Source organism: Phyllobates terribilis, unplaced genomic scaffold (assembly GCF_046119375.1).
Source record: "Phyllobates terribilis strain yellow unplaced genomic scaffold, ASM4611937v1 Scaffold_7__3_contigs__length_470593459, whole genome shotgun sequence".
Lineage (NCBI taxonomy): Eukaryota > Metazoa > Chordata > Amphibia > Anura > Dendrobatidae > Phyllobates > Phyllobates terribilis.
The window spans coordinates 403,314,215-403,337,268 of NW_027362767.1; the positions used below are offsets into that span (position 1 = coordinate 403,314,215).

At 39.0% G+C, this 23,054-nt stretch overlaps 1 protein-coding gene across 1 annotated transcript in view; it reads right to left on the reverse strand.

Moving 5' to 3' along the window:
- LOC141155044 (galectin-4-like) overlaps positions 1 to 17,618 on the reverse strand; it is a 31,227-nt gene extending 13,609 nt beyond the window's left edge. The window contains exons 1-2 of the mRNA XM_073641662.1: positions 17,461 to 17,618; positions 16,379 to 16,470 (exon numbers count right to left, since the gene is read on the reverse strand). Of these exons, the coding sequence (XP_073497763.1) occupies positions 16,379 to 16,470; positions 17,461 to 17,505 (137 nt within the window). The 5' untranslated portion in view covers positions 17,506 to 17,618. The remainder of the gene's footprint in view (positions 1 to 16,378; positions 16,471 to 17,460) is intronic.
- Between the last annotated feature and the right edge of the window lie 5,436 nt (positions 17,619 to 23,054).

A 23,054-nucleotide genomic window follows, 5' to 3' on the forward strand; every position in this document is an offset into this window, starting at 1 on the left:
TAAATATAAAAAAACATATGATGCACCCCGTGAATTAAAAAAATACACTGTACCCCCTCATATCAAAAATATACACTGTGCCCTTGAATAATGTATACTCGGTTCTCTGAATATAAAAAATATATACTGTGCCCCTGAATTATAAAATATGCACCGTGCCCCCTGAATATAAAAATACACACTCTGCCCCATAATATAAAAATATATATACTCTGCCCTCTGAATATAAAAAATATATACTGCGCCCCCTAAGGAAATACTGCCCCTGAAAATAATTTTAAAAAATTAAAAAAATACACAGTGCCCCCTGTATTTAAAAATATACATTGTGTCCTTGAGTAAAAAATATATACTGTGACCCTTGAATATAAAAAAAAATCATACTGTGCCCCCTGAATATAAAAAACATATTCTGCAGCTGCACCCCCTGAATTTAAAAAATACACTGTGCCCCCTCATATTAAAAAATATACACTGTGCCCCTTGAATATAAAAAATATACATTGTGCCCCAAATATAAAAATATATCCTGTACCCCTAAGCAAATATATACTGTACCGCGGAATATAACAAATATACACTGTGCCCCCTGAATGTAACAAATATATACTGTTCTCCTGAATCTAAAAAATATATACTGCGACCCTGAATATAACAAATATATACTGCGACCCTGAATATAACAAATATATGCTGCGACCCTGAATATAACAAATATATACTGTACTCCTGAATATAACAAATATATACTGTACTCCTGAATATAACAAATATACACTGTGCCCCCAGGATATAACAAATATACTCTGTGCCCCCAGGATATAACAAATATATACTGTACTCCTGAATATAAAAAATATATACTGTGCCCCCTCATATAAAAAATAAATACTGTGCCCCCTCATATAACAAATATACACTGTGCCCCCTGAATATAACAAATATGCACTGTGCCCCCAGGATATAACAAATATACTCTGTGCCCCCTGGATATAACAAATATACACTGTGCCCCCAGGATATAACAAATATACACTGTGCCCCCTGGATATAACAAATATACACTGTGCCCCCAGGATATAACAAATATACACTGTGCCCCCTGGATATAACAAATATACACTGTGCCCCCTGGATATAACAAATATACTCTGTGCCCCCAGGATATAACAAATATATACTGTACTCCTGAATATAAAAAAATATACACTGTGCCCCCTCATATAACAAATATACACTGTGCCCCCTGGATATAACAAATATACACTGTGCCCCCAGGATATAACAAATATACACCGTGCCCCCTGGATATAACAAATATACACTGTGCCCCCTGGATATAACAAATATACACTGTGCCCCCTGGATATAACAAATACACACTGTGCCCCCAGGATATAACAAATATACACTGTGCCCCCTGGATATAACAAATATACACTGTGCGCCCAGGATATAACAAATATACACTGTGCCCCCTGAATATAACAAATATACACTGTGCCCCCTGGATATAACAAATATACACTGTGCCCCCTGAATATAACAAATATACACCGTGCCCCCAGGATATAACAAATATACACTGTGCCCCCTGAATATAACAAATATACACTGTGCCCCCTGGATATAACAAATATACACTGTGCCCCTGAATATAAAAATTATATGCTGTGCCCCCTGAATATAACAAATATACACTGTGCCCCCAGGATATAACAAATATACACTGTGCCCCCAAGATATAACAAATATACACTGTGCCCCCTGGATATAACAAATATACACTGTGCCCCCTGGATATAACAAATATACACTGTGCCCCCTGGATATAACAAATACACACTGTGCCCCCAGGATATAACAAATATACACTGTGCCCCCTGGATATAACAAATATACACTGTGCCCCCAGGATATAACAAATATACACTGTGCCCCCTGAATATAACAAATATACACTGTGCCCCCTGGATATAACAAATATACACTGTGCCCCCAGGATATAACAAATATACACTGTGCCCCCTGGATATAACAAATATACACTGTGCCCCTGAATATAAAAAATATATGCTGTGCCCCCTGAATATAACAAATATACACTGTGCCCCCTGGATATAACAAATATACACTGTGCCCCTGAATATAAAAAAATATATGCTGTGCCCCCTGAATATAACAAATATACAGTGTGCCCCCAGGATATAACAAATATACACTGTGCCCCCAGGATATAACAAATATACACTGTGCCCCCAGGATATAACAAATATACACTGTGCCCCCTGGATATAACAAATATACACTGTGCCCCCTGGATATAACAAATATACACTGTGCCCCCAGGATATAACAAATATACACTGTGCCCCCTGGATATAACAAATATACACTGTGCCCCCAGGATACAACAAATATACACTGTGCCCCCTGGATATAACAAATATACACTGTGCCCCCTGAATATAACAAATATACACTGTGCTCCCTGAATATAACAAATATACACTGTGCCCCCTGAATATAACAAATATACACTGTGCCCCCTGGATATAACAAATATACACTGTGCCCCTGAATATAAAAAATATATGCTGTGCCCCCTGAATATAACAAATATACGCTGTGCCCCCAGGATATAACAAATATACACTGTGCCCCCTGAATATAACAAATATACACTGTGCCCCCAGGATATAACAAATATACACTGTGCCCCCTGAATATAACAAATATACACTGTGCCCCCTGAATATAACAAATATACACTGTGCCCCCTGGATATAACAAATATACACTGTGCCCCCAGGATATAACAAATATACACTGTGCCCCCTGGATATAACAAATATACACTGTGCCCCCTGGATATAACAAATATACTCTGTGCCCCCAGGATATAACAAATATATACTGTACTCCTGAATATAAAAAAATATACACTGTGCCCCCTCATATAACAAATATACACTGTGCCCCCTGGATATAACAAATATACACTGTGCCCCCAGGATATAACAAATATACACCGTGCCCCCTGGATATAACAAATATACACTGTGCCCCCTGGATATAACAAATATACACTGTGCCCCCTGGATATAACAAATACACACTGTGCCCCCAGGATATAACAAATATACACTGTGCCCCCTGGATATAACAAATATACACTGTGCCCCCAGGATAAAACAAATATACACTGTGCCCCCTGAATATAACAAATATACACTGTGCCCCCTGAATATAACAAATATACACTGTGCCCCCTGGATATAACAAATATACACTGTGCCCCCTGAATATAACAAATATACACTGTGCCCCCAGGATATAACAAATATAAACTGTGCCCCCTGAATATAACAAATATACACTGTGCCCCCTGGATATAACAAGTATACACTGTGCCCCTGAATATAAAAATTATATGCTGTGCCCCCTGAATATAACAAATATACACTGTGCCCCCAGGATATAACAAATATACACTGTGCCCCCAAGATATAACAAATATACACTGTGCCCCCTGAATATAACAAATATACACTGTGCCCCCTGGATATAACAAATATACACTGTGCCCCCTGAATATAACAAATATAAACTGTGCCCCCAGGATATAACAAATATACACTGTGCCCCCTGAATATAACAAATATACACTGTGCCCCCAGGATATAACAAATATACACTGTGCCCCCTGAATATAACAAATATACACTGTGCCCCCTGAATATAACAAATATACACTGTGCCCCTGAATATAAAAAATATATGCTGTGCCCCCTGAATATAACAAATATACACTGTGCCCCCAGGATATAACAAATATACACTGTGCCCCCTGAATATAACAAATATACACTGTGCCCCCTGAATATAACAAATATACACTGTGCCCCCTGGATATAACAAATATACACTGTGCCCCCTGAATATAACAAATATACACTGTGCCCCCTGGATATAACAAATATACACTGTGCCCCCTGAATATAACAAATATACACTGTGCCCCCTGGATATAACAAATATACACTGTGCCCCCAGGATATAACAAATATACACTGTGCCCCCTGGATATAACAAATATACACTGTGCCCCTGAATATAAAAAATATATGCTGTGCCCCCTGAATATAACAAATATACACTGTGCCCCCTGGATATAACAAATATACACTGTGCCCCTGAATATAAAAAAATATATGCTGTGCCCCCTGAATATAACAAATATACACTGTGCCCCCAGGATATAACAAATATACACTGTGCCCCCAGGATATAACAAATATACACTGTGCCCCCAGGATATAACAAATATACACTGTGCCCCCAGGATATAACAAATATACACTGTGCCCCCTGGATATAACAAATATACACTGTGCCCCCTGGATATAACAAATATACACTGTGCCCCCAGGATATAACAAATATACACTGTGCCCCCAGGATATAACAAATATACACTGTGCCCCCTGGATATAACAAATATACACTGTGCCCCCTGGATATAACAAATATACACTGTGCCCCCAGGATATAACAAATATACACTGTGCCCCCTGGATATAACAAATATACACTGTGCCCCCAGGATATAACAAATATACACTGTGCCCCCTGGATATAACAAATATACACTGTGCCCCCTGAATATAACAAATATACACTGTGCTCCCTGAATATAACAAATATACACTGTGCCCCTGAATATAAAAAATATATGCTGTGCCCCCTGAATATAACAAATATACGCTGTGCCCCCAGGATATAACAAATATACACTGTGCCCCCTGAATATAACAAATATACACTGTGCCCCCAGGATATAACAAATATACACTATGCCCCCTGAATATAACAAATATGCACTGTGCCCCCTGAATATAACAAATATACACTGTGCCCCCTGGATATAACAAATATACACTGTGCCCCCTGAATATAACAAATATACACTGTGCCCACAGGATATAACAAATATACACTGTGCCCCCAGGATATAACAAATATACACTGTGCCCCCTGAATATAACAAATATACACTGTGCCCCCTGGATATAACAAATATACACTGTGCCCCCAGGATATAACAAATATACACTGTGCCCCCTGGATATAACAAATATACACTGTGCCCCTGAATATAAAAAATATATGCTGTGCCCCCTGAATATAACAAATATACACTGTGCCCCCTGGATATAACAAATATACACTGTGCCCCTGAATATAAAAAATATATGCTGTGCCCCCTGAATGTAACAAATATACAGTGTGCCCCCAGGATATAACAAATATACACTGTGCCCCCTGAATATAACAAATATACACTGTGCCCCCTGGATATAACAAATATACACTGTGCCCCCTGAATATAACAAATATACACTGTGCCCCCAGGATATAACAAATATACATTGTGCCCCCTGGATATAACAAATATACACTGTGCCCCCAGGATATAACAAATATACACTGTGCCCCCTGGATATAACAAATATACACTGTGCCCCCAGGATATAACAAATATACACTGTGCCCCCTGAATATAACAAATATACACTGTGCCCCCTGGATATAACAAATATACACTGTGCCCCCTGGATATAACAAATATACACTGTGCCCCTGAATATAAAAAATATATGCTGTGCCCCCTGAATATAACAAATATACACTGTGCCCCCTGGATATAACAAATATACACTGTGCCCCTGAATATAAAAAATATATGCTGTGCCCCCTGAATATAACAAATATACAGTGTGCCCCCAGGATATAACAAATATACACTGTGCCCCCAGGATATAACAAATATACACTGTGCCCCCTGAATATAACAAATATACACTGTGCCCCCTGGATATAACAAATATACACTGTGCCCCCTGAATATAACAAATATACACTGTGCCCCCAGGATATAACAAATATACACTGTGCCCCCAGGATATAACAAATATACACTGTGCCCCCTGGATATAACAAATATACACTGTGCTCCCTGAATATAACAAATATACACTGTGCCCCCTGGATATAACAAATATACACTGTGCCCCCAGGATATAACAAATATACACTGTGCCCCCTGGATATAACAAATATACACTGTGCCCCCTGGATATAACAAATATACACTGTGCCCCTGAATATAAAAAATATATGCTGTGCCCCCTGAATATAACAAATATACAGTGTGCCCCCAGGATATAACAAATATACACTGTGCCCCCAGGATATAACAAATATACACTGTGCCCCCTGAATATAACAAATATACACTGTGCCCCCTGGATATAACAAATATACACTGTGCCCCCTGAATATAACAAATATACACTGTGCCCCCTGGATATAACAAATATACACTGTGCCCCCTGGATATAACAAATATACACTGTGCCCCCAGGGTATAACAAATATACACTGTGCTCCCTGAATATAACAAATATACACTGTGCCCCCTGGATATAACAAATATACACTGTGCCCCCAGGATATAACAAATATACACTGTGCCCCCTGGATATAACAAATATACACTGTGCCCCTGAATATAAAAAATATATGCTGTGCCCCCTGAATATAACAAATATACACTGTGCCCCCTGGATATAACAAATATACACTGTGCCCCTGAATATAAAAAATATATGCTGTGCCCCCTGAATATAACAAATATACAGTGTGCCCCCAGGATATAACAAATATACACTGTTCCCCCAGGATATAACAAATATACACTGTGCCCCCTGGATATAACAAATATACAGTGTGCCCCCAGGATATAACAAATATACACTGTGCCCCCAGGATATAACAAATATACACTGTGCCCCCTGGATATAACAAATATACACTGTGCCCCCAGGATATAACAAATATACACTGTGCCCCCTGGATATAACAAATATACAGTGTGCCCCCAGGATATAACAAATATACACTGTGCCCCCAGGATATAACAAATATACACTGTGCCCCCTGGATATAACAAATATACACTGTGCCCCCTGGATATAACAAATATACAGTGTGCCCCCAGGATATAACAAATATACACTGTGCCCCCAGGATATAACAAATATACACTGTGCCCCCTGGATATAACAAATATACACTGTGCCCCCTGGATATAACAAATATACAGTGTGCCCCTAGGATATAACAAATATACACTGTGCCCCCTGGATATAACAAATATACACTGTGCCCCCTGGATATAACAAATATACACTGTGCCCCCTGGATATAACAAATATACACTGTGCCCCCAGGATATAACAAATATACACTGTGCCCCCTGGATATAACAAATATACACTGTGCCCCCTGAATATAACAAATATACACTGTGCCCCCTGGATATAACAAATATACACTGTGCCCCCTGGATATAACAAATATACACTGTGCCCCCAGGATATAACAAATATACACTGTGCCCCCTGAATATAACAAATATACACTGTGCCCCCTGGATATAACAAATATACACTGTGCCCCTGAATATAAAAAATATATGCTGTGCCCCCTGAATATAACAAATATACATTGTGCCCCCTGGATATAACAAATATACACTGTGCCCCTGAATATAAAAAATATACGCTGTGCCCCCTGAATATAACAAATATACACTGTGCCCCCAGGATATAACAAATATACACTGTTCCCCCAGGATATAACAAATATACACTGTGCCCCCTGAATATAACAAATATACACTGTGCCCCCTGGATATAACAAATATACACTGTGCCCCCAGGATATAACAAATATACACTGTGCCCCCTGGATATAACAAATATACACTGTGCCCCTGAATATAAAAAATATATGCTGTGCCCCCTGAATATAACAAATATACACTGTGCCCCCTGGATATAACAAATATACACTGTGCCCCTGAATATAAAAAATATATGCTGTGCCCCCTGAATATAACAAATATACAGTGTGCCCCCAGGATATAACAAATATACACTGTGCCCCCAGGATATAACAAATATACACTGTGCCCCCTGAATATAACAAATATACACTGTGCCCCCTGAATATAACAAATATACACTGTGCCCCCTGGATATAACAAATATACACTGTGCCCCCTGAATATAACAAATATACACTGTGCCCCCAGGATATAACAAATATACACTGTGCCCCCTGAATATAACAAATATACACTGTGCCCCCTGGATATAACAAATATACACTGTGCCCCCAGGATATAACAAATATACACTGTGCCCCCTGGATATAACAAATATACACTGTGCCCCTGAATATAAAAAATATATGCTGTGCCCCCTGAATATAACAAATATACAGTGTGCCCCCAGGATATAACAAATATACACTGTTCCCCCAGGATATAACAAATATACACTGTGCCCCCTGGATATAACAAATATACAGTGTGCCCCCAGGATATAACAAATATACTCTGTGCCCCCAGGATATAACAAATATACACTGTGCCCCCAGGATATAACAAATATACACTGTGCCCCCTGGATATAACAAATATACACTGTGCCCCCTGGATATAACAAATATACACTGTGCCCCCTGAATATAACAAATATACACTGTGCCCCCAGGATATAACAAATATACACTGTGCCCCCTGGATATAACAAATATACACTGTGCCCCTGAATATAACAAATATACACTGTGCCCCCTGGATATAACAAATATACACTGTGCCCCCTGAATATAACAAATATACACTGTGCCCCCAGGATATAACAAATATACACTGTGCCCCCTGGATATAACAAATATACACTGTGCCCCCTGAATATAACAAATATACACTGTGCCCCCTGGATATAACAAATATACACTGTGCCCCCTGGATATAACAAATATACACTGTGCCCCTGGATATAACAAATATACGCTGTGCCCCCTGGATATAACAAATATACACTGTGCCCCCTGAATATAACAAATATACACTGTGCCTCCAGGATATAACAAATATACACTGTGCCCCTGGATATAACAAATATACAGTGTGCCCCCAGGATATAACAAATATACACTGTGCCCCCAGGATATAACAAATATACACTGTGCCCCTGGATATAACAAATATACACTGTGCCCCTGGATATAACAAATATACAGTGTGCCCCCAGGATATAACAAATATACACTGTGCCCCCTGAATATAACAAATATACACTGTGCCCCTGGATATAACAAATATACACTGTGCCCCTGGATATAACAAATATACAGTGTGCCCCCAGGATATAACAAATATACACTGTGCCCCCTGAATATAACAAATATACAGTGTGCCCCCAGGATATAACAAATATACACTGTGCCCCCTGGATATAACAAATATACACTGTGCCCCCTGGATATAACAAATATACAGTGTGCCCCCAGGATATAACAAATATACACTGTGCCCCCAGGATATAACAAATATACACTGTGCCCCCTGGATATAACAAATATACACTGTGCCCCCTGGATATAACAAATATACAGTGTGCCCCTAGGATATAACAAATATACACTGTGCCCCCTGGATATAACAAATATACACTGTGCCCCCTGGATATAACAAATATACACTGTGCCCCCTGGATATAACAAATATACACTGTGCCCCCTGGATATAACAAATATACACTGTGCCCCCTGGATATAACAAATATACACTGTGCCCCCAGGATATAACAAATATACACTGTGCCCCCTGGATATAACAAATATACACTGTGCCCCCTGAATATAACAAATATACACTGTGCCCCCTGGATATAACAAATATACACTGTGCCCCCTGGATATAACAAATATACACTGTGCCCCCAGGATATAACAAATATACACTGTGCCCCCTGAATATAACAAATATACACTGTGCCCCCTGGATATAACAAATATACACTGTGCCCCTGAATATAAAAAATATATGCTGTGCCCCCTGAATATAACAAATATACATTGTGCCCCCTGGATATAACAAATATACACTATGCCCCTGAATATAAAAAATATACGCTGTGCCCCCTGAATATAACAAATATACACTGTGCCCCCAGGATATAACAAATATACACTGTTCCCCCAGGATATAACAAATATACACTGTGCCCCCTGAATATAACAAATATACACTGTGCCCCCTGGATATAACAAATATACACTGTGCCCCCAGGATATAACAAATATACACTGTGCCCCCTGGATATAACAAATATACACTGTGCCCCTGAATATAAAAAATATATGCTGTGCCCCCTGAATATAACAAATATACACTGTGCCCCCTGGATATAACAAATATACACTGTGCCCCTGAATATAAAAAATATATGCTGTGCCCCCTGAATATAACAAATATACAGTGTGCCCCCAGGATATAACAAATATACACTGTGCCCCCAGGATATAACAAATATACACTGTGCCCCCTGAATATAACAAATATACACTGTGCCCCCTGAATATAACAAATATACACTGTGCCCCCTGGATATAACAAATATACACTGTGCCCCCTGAATATAACAAATATACACTGTGCCCCCAGGATATAACAAATATACACTGTGCCCCCTGAATATAACAAATATACACTGTGCCCCCTGGATATAACAAATATACACTGTGCCCCCAGGATATAACAAATATACACTGTGCCCCCTGGATATAACAAATATACACTGTGCCCCTGAATATAAAAAATATATGCTGTGCCCCCTGAATATAACAAATATACAGTGTGCCCCCAGGATATAACAAATATACACTGTTCCCCCAGGATATAACAAATATACACTGTGCCCCCTGGATATAACAAATATACAGTGTGCCCCCAGGATATAACAAATATACTCTGTGCCCCCAGGATATAACAAATATACACTGTGCCCCCAGGATATAACAAATATACACTGTGCCCCCTGGATATAACAAATATACACTGTGCCCCCTGGATATAACAAATATACACTGTGCCCCCTGAATATAACAAATATACACTGTGCCCCCAGGATATAACAAATATACACTGTGCCCCCTGGATATAACAAATATACACTGTGCCCCTGAATATAACAAATATACACTGTGCCCCCTGGATATAACAAATATACACTGTGCCCCCTGAATATAACAAATATACACTGTGCCCCCAGGATATAACAAATATACACTGTGCCCCCTGGATATAACAAATATACACTGTGCCCCCTGAATATAACAAATATACACTGTGCCCCCTGGATATAACAAATATACACTGTGCCCCCTGGATATAACAAATATACACTGTGCCCCTGGATATAACAAATATACACTGTGCCCCCTGGATATAACAAATATACACTGTGCCCCCTGAATATAACAAATATACACTGTGCCTCCAGGATATAACAAATATACACTGTGCCCCTGGATATAACAAATATACAGTGTGCCCCCAGGATATAACAAATATACACTGTGCCCCCAGGATATAACAAATATACACTGTGCCCCTGGATATAACAAATATACACTGTGCCCCTGGATATAACAAATATACAGTGTGCCCCCAGGATATAACAAATATACACTGTGCCCCCTGAATATAACAAATATACACTGTGCCCCTGGATATAACAAATATACACTGTGCCCCTGGATATAACAAATATACAGTGTGCCCCCAGGATATAACAAATATACACTGTGCCCCCTGAATATAACAAATATACACTGTGCCCCCTGGATTTAACAAATATACAGTGTGCCCCCAGGATATAACAAATATACACTGTGCCCCCAGGATATAACAAATATACAGTGTGCCCCCAGGATATAACAAATATACACTGTGCCCCCTGGATATAACAAATATACAGTGTGCCCCCAGGATATAACAAATATACACTGTGCCCCCAGGATATAACAAATATACAGTGTGCCCCTGGATATAACAAATATACACTGTGCCCCCAGGATATAACAAATATACACTGTGCCCCTGGATATAACAAATATACACTGTGCCCCTGGATATAACAAATATACACTGTGCCCCTGGATATAACAAATATACACTGTGCCCCCAGGATATAACAAATATACAGTGTGCCCCCAGGATATAACAAATATACACTGTGCCCCCTGGATATAACAAATATACAGTGTGCCCCCAGGATATAACAAATATACACTGTGCCCCCAGGATATAACAAATATACAGTGTGCCCCTGGATATAACAAATATACACTGTGCCCCCAGGATATAACAAATATACACTGTGCCCCTGGATATAACAAATATACACTGTGCCCCTGGATATAACAAATATACACTGTGCCCCCAGGATATAACAAATATACACTGTGCCCCCAGGATATAACAAATATACACTGTGCCCCTGGATATAACAAATATACACTGTGCCCCTGGATATAACAAATATACACTGTGCCCCTGGATATAACAAATATATACTGTGCCCCCAGGATATAACAAATATACAGTGTGCCCCCTGGATATAACAAATATACACTGTGCCCCTGGATATAACAAATATACACTGTGCCCCCAGGATATAACAAATATACACTGTGCCCCTGGATATAACAAATATACAGTGTGCACCTGGATATAACAAATATACACTGTGCCCCCAGGATATAACAAATATACACTGTGCCCCCTGGATATAACAAATATACACTGTGCCCCAAATATAAAAAAAAATATTTTCTGTGCTCCTTAAATATAAAAATATAAATTGTGCACCCTGAATATAAAAAATACAGTCTGCCCCCTCAACATATAGAAAAGAAATACACTGTACATCCATGCGCCACCAGCAACATCTTAGAGAAGACGTGAGAGTGCGAAGCAAAAAGCCGAATATTTTTAAAACGCGGAGAATAAATCAGCGATGGTGCAGGAGCCGTGAGTGGCCTCCCACTTAGCACTGTACACTACGATCCCACCGCCATTACTAGGCCACGTTCACACGTGCAGTATTTGTTCAGTATTTTACATCAGTATTTGTAAGCCACAATCAGGAGTGGGTGATAAATACAGAAGTGGTGACGTGTTTCTATTATACTTTTCCTCTGATTGTTCCAATCCTGGTTTTGTCGTGTATGTAAAAAACTGACCAAATACTGAATGTGTGTACGAGGCCTCAACCTGAGTGTCACCGCACCCCTGAGGAGGTTTTTACAGCACCCTGGTTGGGGAAACCTTAATGGCGTGTGTATGTGGCTCCTCTCACTCGACCAATGATGTTGGGGAGAGAAGGGTCGGCGATATTGAATTTCAAAGCCACATCCATTTGTTCTGCCCAATGAGAACTTGCGTGATCTGGTGAGTGTGCGCGTGTATGAGGCGGGTACATAGGTCTGTGCTTCTGCTTTAGGGAGTCTTCACCTTTGGCCAGTGGTATTTATCAAAGATAAAACATGTTTGCTAATGCCTGCAATAAAATGGCACATGAGAGCCTTCTCCGAGTGAAACTGTGCCTGACGGTTATGGAAACTTTTTACTGTAATTGGAAACTATTTACTGTAATCAGGTGAATGTCCTGTAAATGTATAACGTCATTTACTACTGCGCGAAGTCACACAAGGGGTCACACGCTAACATCATTAATAATTGTAATATAACATGACACGATGATAAGAGTACAGCATGTCACCTATGGGGATGATATCACCTCTTCTGCTACAAACGGCAGCGTATTACCCACTAAAGCTGCCGAGCCCCGTCCTCTGGCCACATGGCTTGGTTAATCTCACTTTACTTTGTTGGAAAAATAGGAAAATATTAAGTGCAGGAAAAAATAAAAATAATTAAAGGGCATGTAGACTTTTGCAAGCTGTTTTGCAACCAGGGCTATGTTGGCTCTTGGATAACAGAGTACCAGTGCGCCCCTGTTCGTTTTCAATTTTTCCTCCTCTCCCTTCAAAAGCTACAACTATATTTTATTTATATTTTATTAATATACTTTTGGGATCTATACAACTTTTTGATCTAATTTTTTGTGGAGTAAGGCAAAATGACCAAAAAAACCCTAGCAATGCTATTATTTAGTTTTTTTGCTTTGATGTCAACAATATGGGAAGAATATTATAATATTATATTAGTTCGTAAAGTTACACCCGTGGCGGCAAGGGTACAAAATTTATTAATTTGTATATTTATCATATTGTATATTTATATATAGATATCTCTCTCTCTTGTATAGATAGATATATCTACATATACATATATATATGTATATATAGATATGGATATATGCTGTATATATATATATATATATATATATATATATATATATATATATATATATATATATCAAGAGAATGCCAAGAGTGTGCAAAGCAGTCATCAAAGCAAAAGGTGGCTACTTTGAAGAACCTAGAATATAAGACATATTTTCAGTTGTTTCACACTTTTTTGTTAAGTATATAATTCCACATGTGTTAATTCATAGTCTTGATGCCTTCAGTGTGAATGTACAATTTTCATAGTCATGAAAATACAGAAAAATCTTTAAATGAGAAGGTGTGTCCAAACTTTTGGTCTGCACTGTATATACAGTATATGTACTGTATGTACTATATATATATATATATATATATATATATATATATATATTTAGATAGATAGATTAGATTTTTAAAAATGTTATTCATCCACTGTGGTCAATTGATCCATGGTGCATTACACTGCAGAACTATCTATAGTAGTGCAGTGTATTGCAAAATTACTCATCTCCTATGAACATGGTTTGCCCCTTGTTCCCATGAAAATGCCATTGGCACCTTATTTCCAACCCCTTAAATGCCGCTGTAATAATTGAGAGTGGCATCTAAGGGATTAAACTGCTAAGATTGGGTCTAACACCTATCATAACAATTAAGTATGAATGACTGCTGTATAACACAGCAGGCCCATGCACTCTATGGAGGGCTCAGCTCCTGGTCCTGCTCCAAACATGCAATACACACAGGTCCAAACGTGCCCCTAAATTAAAGTAGGCTCTGGCAGTTGCCCGTGTCTACAGCTCCTAGGTAGACTTATACCGATAAAATCCCTGTCAGAACCTTGTGCATCCTTACTAACGGACCTTGGTGAATTTTAACTACTGGCATATTCTACCTGAACATCCAGGAGGTTCCTCGAATAAGGTTGACGGAGGAGTTGGAGTCACTTAACACCCCACATGCCTCACATTAAGAGGTTTCCTGGGGATCCAAATGGAGACCTAGTGTTCAAGTATGTTTTTTAAAAGAATGTGGCTACCCACAAAAATTTTTGGGCCACACTGAATAACTTCTTGGTCAGCCAAACCAAAAAGTTGTCAATTATGGGTTAGTGCCTTACTGGTGTGCATACAGATTGAAAAGCCCGACAACAAATATAAAAATAAGGCCCCTTTAAGTATCTGTTTGACATCAGTACACTCCCAACCATCATTGGTGCCCTCATACTATTTTTATAACTTCAGTCCATTTTCTACTTTCTTTCTTTACGGTCCATGTGGAGACCAAAGGGTGGTAACTTGGGGGGTATTTTCATTTAAAGTGGTATTCTCATGTTTGGAAGTTATCCCCTATTTGTGGGATTGGGGGATAACTTGCCGATTGCTAGGGGTCCAACCTTTGGGACCTCCACCAATTCTGAGAACTGGAACTCTGAAGTGCTATGTGTGGTCTTCGGCACTCCCATAAGAATGAATGCATTATCGAACAATGATCCATTCAGACGGGCCCTAGTTCTCAAGTTCGGTGGGGGCCACAGTGGTCAGACCCCCCAGCATTCGGCAAGTTATCCCCTATCCTATGGAAAGAGCATAACTTCTAAATTTGAGAATACTCCTTTAACCGTAATGAAATGGCAATAAATATATCCAAATGTGTGTGAACTGCTGACAAAATCTTCATTTATGCCCAATTTACTGTAAGTCATTTCTTCCTTCACGTTAGGAGTCAGCACCACAATGCACCTATAAAACTAAATACAGATTTGTGAAACCGTCTGAAATAAAAAAAATATTTTTGTTACCCGTAGCAACCAATCAGAGCAAAGCTTTCATTTCCTATAGTGCTGTTCAGAAATGAAAGCTGAGCTGTGATTGGTTGCTATGGGCAACCATGACCATTTTTCATTTTAGAAAGTTTCATAAAACTGCCTTATTATTAATTAACCTTTAAAGTGTCAAGTAAATTCTAGATGAATATATTCAGATTGTTAGTATGCGCAAAGGGTTTCTTCACATACTTTAGTCATATTTTGACACATTTTTGGTCCCCCCCAAAAAAGGCTGCTTTAATATTTGATGGTTAATTAGATTTAGATGATTACCTGTTAACATTATGATTAGGGATCATGCCCTGAACATATACCGACATACCAGCCTGCAGACCGCCATAAATTTGATGCCTGTAAGGAAGGCGCTAAACAAAAATGGACAAATTAGAATTACATTAGTCAACAACCTTATGCAAATAAATATTAAAGGGTATGTATACTTTTTGCAACCAGTGCAAAATTTATAGTGCATCTAAGTTAAAAAGAAAAAAAGAAAATAAATCGGCTAAAATTTTTATTGATAAAATTGACCATTTTTTGTATACAGCGCTCATGCAGATCTGAATGGGGTCACATTTAATCTCCTCCTGGGGCGGAGATGTATGCCATGTTTGTACACCTATGAAGCACAGCCTCTGACCAAGCTTCATAAGAGATAGGTCATTTTAATATTTATTTTTGTATATTGTACAAGCAATCACAGGTTCAAGTCCTCCAGGGGGTCCAATAAAAAATAAGAATTAAAAAAAAAAAAAGTAAAAAAAATATATAGAAATTCTTATCACCCCCTTTTCCCAGAACATAAGTAAATAAGAACATTTCCGAATTAAGAAAATATCATAAAGTTTTAAAAAAAAAATTTAAATGCCATAATTGCTGTTTTTTTGTCACTTTGTAAAAAAAAAAAAAAAAGGATTAAAAGGTTGGATAAAAACGACAGGTCGTACCACAAAAAAACAACTTTATAGACTAGAAATTAAAAAAAAGTTGTAGCTCTTGGCAGATGAGGAGGAAAAACCGGGGCCAACTATGACTGTATTGCCTTAAGGCCCAGATAAACCCTGTTTATTTTGGTTTATAGTTTGTAACCATGGAGACACACAAGCCTGCATTGGAGCTGTATACACAAAATGATAAGAAACCACGTAACTAGAATGCGTTTCGTCATTCCAGAAATAAATGTGGACATGGATTTCTTATTTTAGTTGGATATCAGACCAGATTGCAAAAATTTTGTAAATAATGCATTTAGAAGAAATTTTCCAAAATTATGCACAACATAAAATTGAAAGCTTTGCGATGTATAACCCAAAATATGGGGAATTATGTGAAGAAAAGGCCAAGCTGTTACTTACCGGGTTGTAAACCGGCTGGTATCCTGCAGCTGAAACAAAGGCCATGTCTGATGTTGTCCTCTGAGGGAAATGTAAAGTGCTCTGTTCACACAGGAGCTTCCTTATATACACACACGTAATATGGGCATGGTAACTGTCTCATATATTTAACCTTTGCTCCTTGCTTACGTGCAATATGAAGAACCTTGAATTGTATCGCATACTTCATAGAAGAAGCCCTGTCTACTATCAGATGGCAGATATGAGTAAAAAAAAAAGTTCATCCATGTGAGTCCACCAACAGCGCAGGAAAACCGTTTTGAATCCGCACAGACGACAGATATGGGACATTCATGTGCATGTATGATAAAGGGCCATAAATGTAGAGGATTCCCTATATACATCCTGACTTTGTAAATTCACCTGAATATTCTGAAATATATTCCAGTTTTTTTTGCAGTGAAATCTCCATGCAAATTGTTATCCTAATCATGAGTGATATCAGTATGATGACATTATTCAGTTGTCTTACCAATGGAGCTATTAAACGATGCAAGAACGGTAATAATATTTAGGAAATGTCCAATAAATGCTCTGACCAGTCTCGGATGGCTCGGCAGAATTATCCACTGTGCCTATAGCACCTTAAATAGTCTGTTCTGTTTTTATGTAAAAAAAAAAATATACACTATATGGATAAAAGTATTAGCAAACCTTCATATTACAACCCCTGGCAAAAATTATGGAATCACCGGGCTCGGAGGATGTTCATTCAGTTGTTTAATGTTGTTGAAAAAAAGCAGATCACAGACATGGCGTAAAACTAAAGTCATTTCAAATGGCAACTTTATGGCTTTAAGAAACACTAAAAGAAATCAAGAAAAAAAATGTGGTACTCAGTATGGGTAATTTTTTTCAGACCAAGCAGAGGGGAAAAAATTATGGAATCACTCAATTCTGAGGAAAAATTTATGGAATCACCCTGTAAATTTTCATTTCCAAAACTAACACCTGCATCAAATTAGATCTGCTCGTTAGTCTGCATCTAAAAAGGAGTGATCACACCTTGGAGAGCTGTTGCATCAAGTGGACTGACATGAATCATGGCTCCAACAAGAGAGATGTCAATTGAAACAAAGGAGAGGATTATCAAACTCTTAAAAGAAGGTAAATCATCACGCAATGTTGCAAAAGATGTTGGTTGTTCACAGTCAGCTGTGTCTAAAATCTGGAGCAAATACAAACAACATGGGAAGGTTGTTAAAGGCAAACATACTGGTAGACCAAGGAAGACATCAAAGCGTCAAGACCGGAAACTTAAAGCAATATGTCTCCAAAACAGGAAATGCACAACAAAACAAATGAGGAACGAATGGGAGGTAACTGAAGTCAATGTCTGTGACCGAATTGTAAGAAACCGCCTACAGGAAATGGGATTTACATACAGAAAAGCTAAACAAAAGCCATCATTAACACCTAAACAGAAAAAAACAAGGTTACAATGGGCTAAGGAAAAGCAATCGTGGACTTTGGATGACTGGATGAAAGTCATATTCAGTGATGAATCGCGAATCTGCATTGGGCAAGGTGATGATGCTGGAACTTTTGTTTGGTGCCGTTCCAATGAGATTTATAAAGATGACTGCATGAAGAGAACATGCAAATTTCCACAGTCATTGATGATATGGGGCTGCATGTCAGGTAAAGGCACTGGGGAGATGACTGTCATTACAGCTTCAATAAATGCCCAAGTTTACATTGATATTTTGGACAGTTTTCTTATCCCATCAATTGAAAGGATGTTTGGGGATGATGACATCATTTTTCAAGATGATAATGCATCCTGCCATAGAGCAAAAACTGTGAAAACATTCCTTGAAAGAAGACACATAAGGTCAATGCCATGGCCTGCAAATAGTCCGGATCTCAATCCAATTGAAAATCTTTGGTGGAAGTTGAAGAAAATGGTCCATGACAAGGCTCCAACCTGCAAAGCTGATCTGGCAACAGCAATCAGAGAAAGTTGGAGCCAGATTGATGAAGAGTACTGTTTGTCACTCATTAAGTCCATGCCTCAGAGACTGCAAGCTGTTATTAAAGCCAGAGGTGGGGTAACAAAATACTAGAGATGTATTGGAGTGTTCTTTTGTGTGTTTGTTTTTCATGATTCCATATTTTTTTCCTCAGAATTGAGTGATTCCATATTTTTTTCCCTCTGCTTGGTCTGAAAAAAATTACCCTTACTGAGTACCACATTTTTTGTCTTGATTTCTTTTAGTGTTTCCTAAAACCATACAGTTGCCATTTGTAATAACTTTAGTTTCGTGCCATGTCTGTGATCTGCTTTTTTCAACAACGTTAAACAACTGAATGAACATCCTCCGAGCCCGATGATTCCATAATTTTTGCCAGGGGTTGTACACCTACATGAGCTTTTATGACCTCCCATTCTACATCCCTAAGCTTTAATGTGGAGTTGTTTCCCCACTTTGCAGCTATAACACCTTCTGTTTTTCTGGGGAGGCTTTGAACAAGATTTTGGACGTGTCTGTGGGAATTTTTTTCCGATTCATACATGAGAACATTCATAAGATTAGACACTGATGTTGGATGGGAGGACCTGTCTCACAATCTCCATTCTGGTTCATCCTGAAGGTGTTGGATGGGGCTGAAGTCCGAACTCTGTGCAGCCGGTCATGTTCTCCCACACCAAACTCCCCCGACCAGGTCTATATGGACTTTGTGTATTCGGCACAGTCATGAGGAAAAGAAAAGGACTTAAGTTCTTCCACGCAAAACTCTCCCAGCTTTTGTGCACTGGGGCACAGTCACAAGAAACACAAAAGGGTCTTCTCCAAAATATTCCAGCAAAGTTGGAAGCTAAAATTGTCCAACATTTCTTGGAATGTTAAAGCATTAAGATTTCCCTTCACTGGAATTAAGGGACCTAGGCCAACCCCTGAAAAATAAACCCATAACATATGTCATCCTTCCTTTACCTACTTCTATTTCTTCTTCATCTAATACTCCACCAAAGAGAGTATCCTTCATCTCTTAAGCACTTCGCCGGAGGGCCTTATTTTAGGCCCATTCTTTACTCCTCTTGGGTCACCCTGTAAATAAATGAAGTGCTGAACTAATTCATCATTTCTATTGGTGACCTTGATGTAGAAGAGTTTGTGGCATTTTGTCATCAATGTGACCAATTCAAAATTTCTCAAGTGCCTCTTGGTCCTCTGTAGCCACTACCTATTCCACAAGAACCCTGAGCTGAAATTTCTATGGCATTTGTTACTGACCTTCCTGAGGCAAAATACTTCAAATCACTACCATCTGAGTCATGATAGATCAGATTTCCAAGATATTACATTTTGTTCCATTACCTGGATTTCCATCTATTCGACAGCAGGCTCAAGTTTTCTTCAGAGAGATTTTACAAATCCAAATCCTTCCCGCTCTTATAACCCCTGATGGTGTACAGTTTGTTTCCAGGTTCTGGAGGATGCTTTGCAAAAATCCTCAAAATCTCATTGGACTTCTTCTCTGCCTACCACTTCCAAAATAATAGATAGAGATTGAATCATTCAGTCTTTGGAACAATATCTTCAGATTTTCTCTGAGGCTGTGTGCCAACTATGCATTTTTTAAGCGTTTCCGCAGCGGCAATTGCGCTGCAGAAATGCTTAAAAAACGCTTGGTAGAAGGCTTGCCATGTTCCCCAATGATAATCCGCATGTGCTGTGCAAACCCCTGTTTGCTCTCAGACATGGCATTACTACCACTGTGGCAACCAGACCCTCTGGGGTGCCACATTCCCCCCTAGTTAATTTCAGTACTCCGGGACTGAGCATATTTTACAAGGAATACAACAGGTAACAATAACAATAGCAATAAAGGTACATTAGGAATATTTACAAGTATTACAGTCTTTATAGGTCACAGTATAGTCCGTAACCAAGTGTCCATCCCACTGAAACAAGGTGTACTTCTTGAGGGACTTGTCTCAAACCCTCCACGGAGGCCCTGGGGTGGCTGCAGGGCATTGATGATCCTGATGTTGGACCACGTCTTCAGCCACCTCCACGGGTTTTTGTTCTGTGGTCTGTCACAAAAGGGGGGCACTTTAACAAGTGCAACTATTTACAGGGTAAGTTCTTGGTTATTCACTGTCCATAACCTAAAAGTCTCTGGATCCCTTTCGGGTAACTGGAAAAACACACATACAGTCATATGAAAAAGTTTGGGCACCCCTATTAATCTTAAGCTTAATGTTTTATAAAAATTGGTGTTTTTGCAACAGCTATTTCAGTTTGATATATGTAATAACTGTTGGACACAGTAATGTTTCTGCCTTGAAATGAGGTTTATTGTACTAACAGAAAATGTGCAATCTGCATTCAAACAAAATTTGACAGGTGCATAAGTATGGGCACCTCACCAGAAAAGTGACATTAATATTTAGTAGATCCTCCTTTTGCAAAAATAACAGCCTCTAGTCGCTTCCTGTAGCTTTTAATGAGTTCCTGGATCCTGGATGAAGGTATTTTTGACCATTCCTCTTTACAAAACAATTCCAGTTCAGTTAAGTTTGATGGTCGCCGAGCATGGACAGCCCTCTTCAAATGATCCCACAGATGTTCAATGATATTCAGGTCTGGGGACTGGGATGGCCATTCCATAACATTGTAATTGTTCCTCTGCATGAATGCCTGAGTAGATTTGGAGCGGTGTTTTGGATCATTGTCTTGCTGAAAGATCCATCCCCTGCGTAACTTCAACTTTGTCACTGATTCTTTCACACTATTGTCAAGAATCTGCTGATACTGAGTGGAATCCATGCGTCCCTCAACTTTAACAAGATTCCCGGTGCTGGCATTGACCACACAGCCCCAAAGCATGATGGAACCTCCACCAAATTTTACTGTGGGTAGCAAGTGTTTTTCTTGGAATGCTGTGTTTTTTGCCACCATGCATAACGCCTTTTTGTATGACCAAATAACTCAATCTTGGTTTCATCAGTCCACAGGACCTTCTTCCAAAAAGAAATTGGCTTCTCCAAATGTGCTTTTGCATACCTCAGCCGACTCTGTTTGTGGCGTGCTTGCAGAAACGGCTTCTTTCGCATCACTCTCCCATACAGCTTCTCCTTGTGCAAAGTGCGTTGTATAGTTGACCGATGCACAGTGACACCATCTGCAGCAAGTTGATGCTACAGCTCTCTGGAGGTGGTCTGAGGATTGTCCTTGACTGATCTCACCATTTTTCTTCTCTGCCTTTCTGATGTTTTTCTTGGCCTGCCACTTCTGGCCTTAACAAGAACTGTCCCTGTGTTCTTCCATTTCCTTACTATGTTCCTCACAGTGGAAACTGACAGGTTAAATCTCTGAGACAGCTTTTTGTATCCTTCCCCTGAACAACTATGTTGAATAATATTTGTTTTCAGATCATTTGACAGTTGTTTCGAGGAGCCCATGATGCCACTCTTCAGAGGAGATTCAAACAGGAGAACAACTTGCAAGTGGCCACTTTAAGTAGCTTTTCTCATGATTGCATACACCTGGCTATGAAGTTCAAAGCTCAATGAGGTTACAAAACCAAAAAAAGTGCTTTAGTAA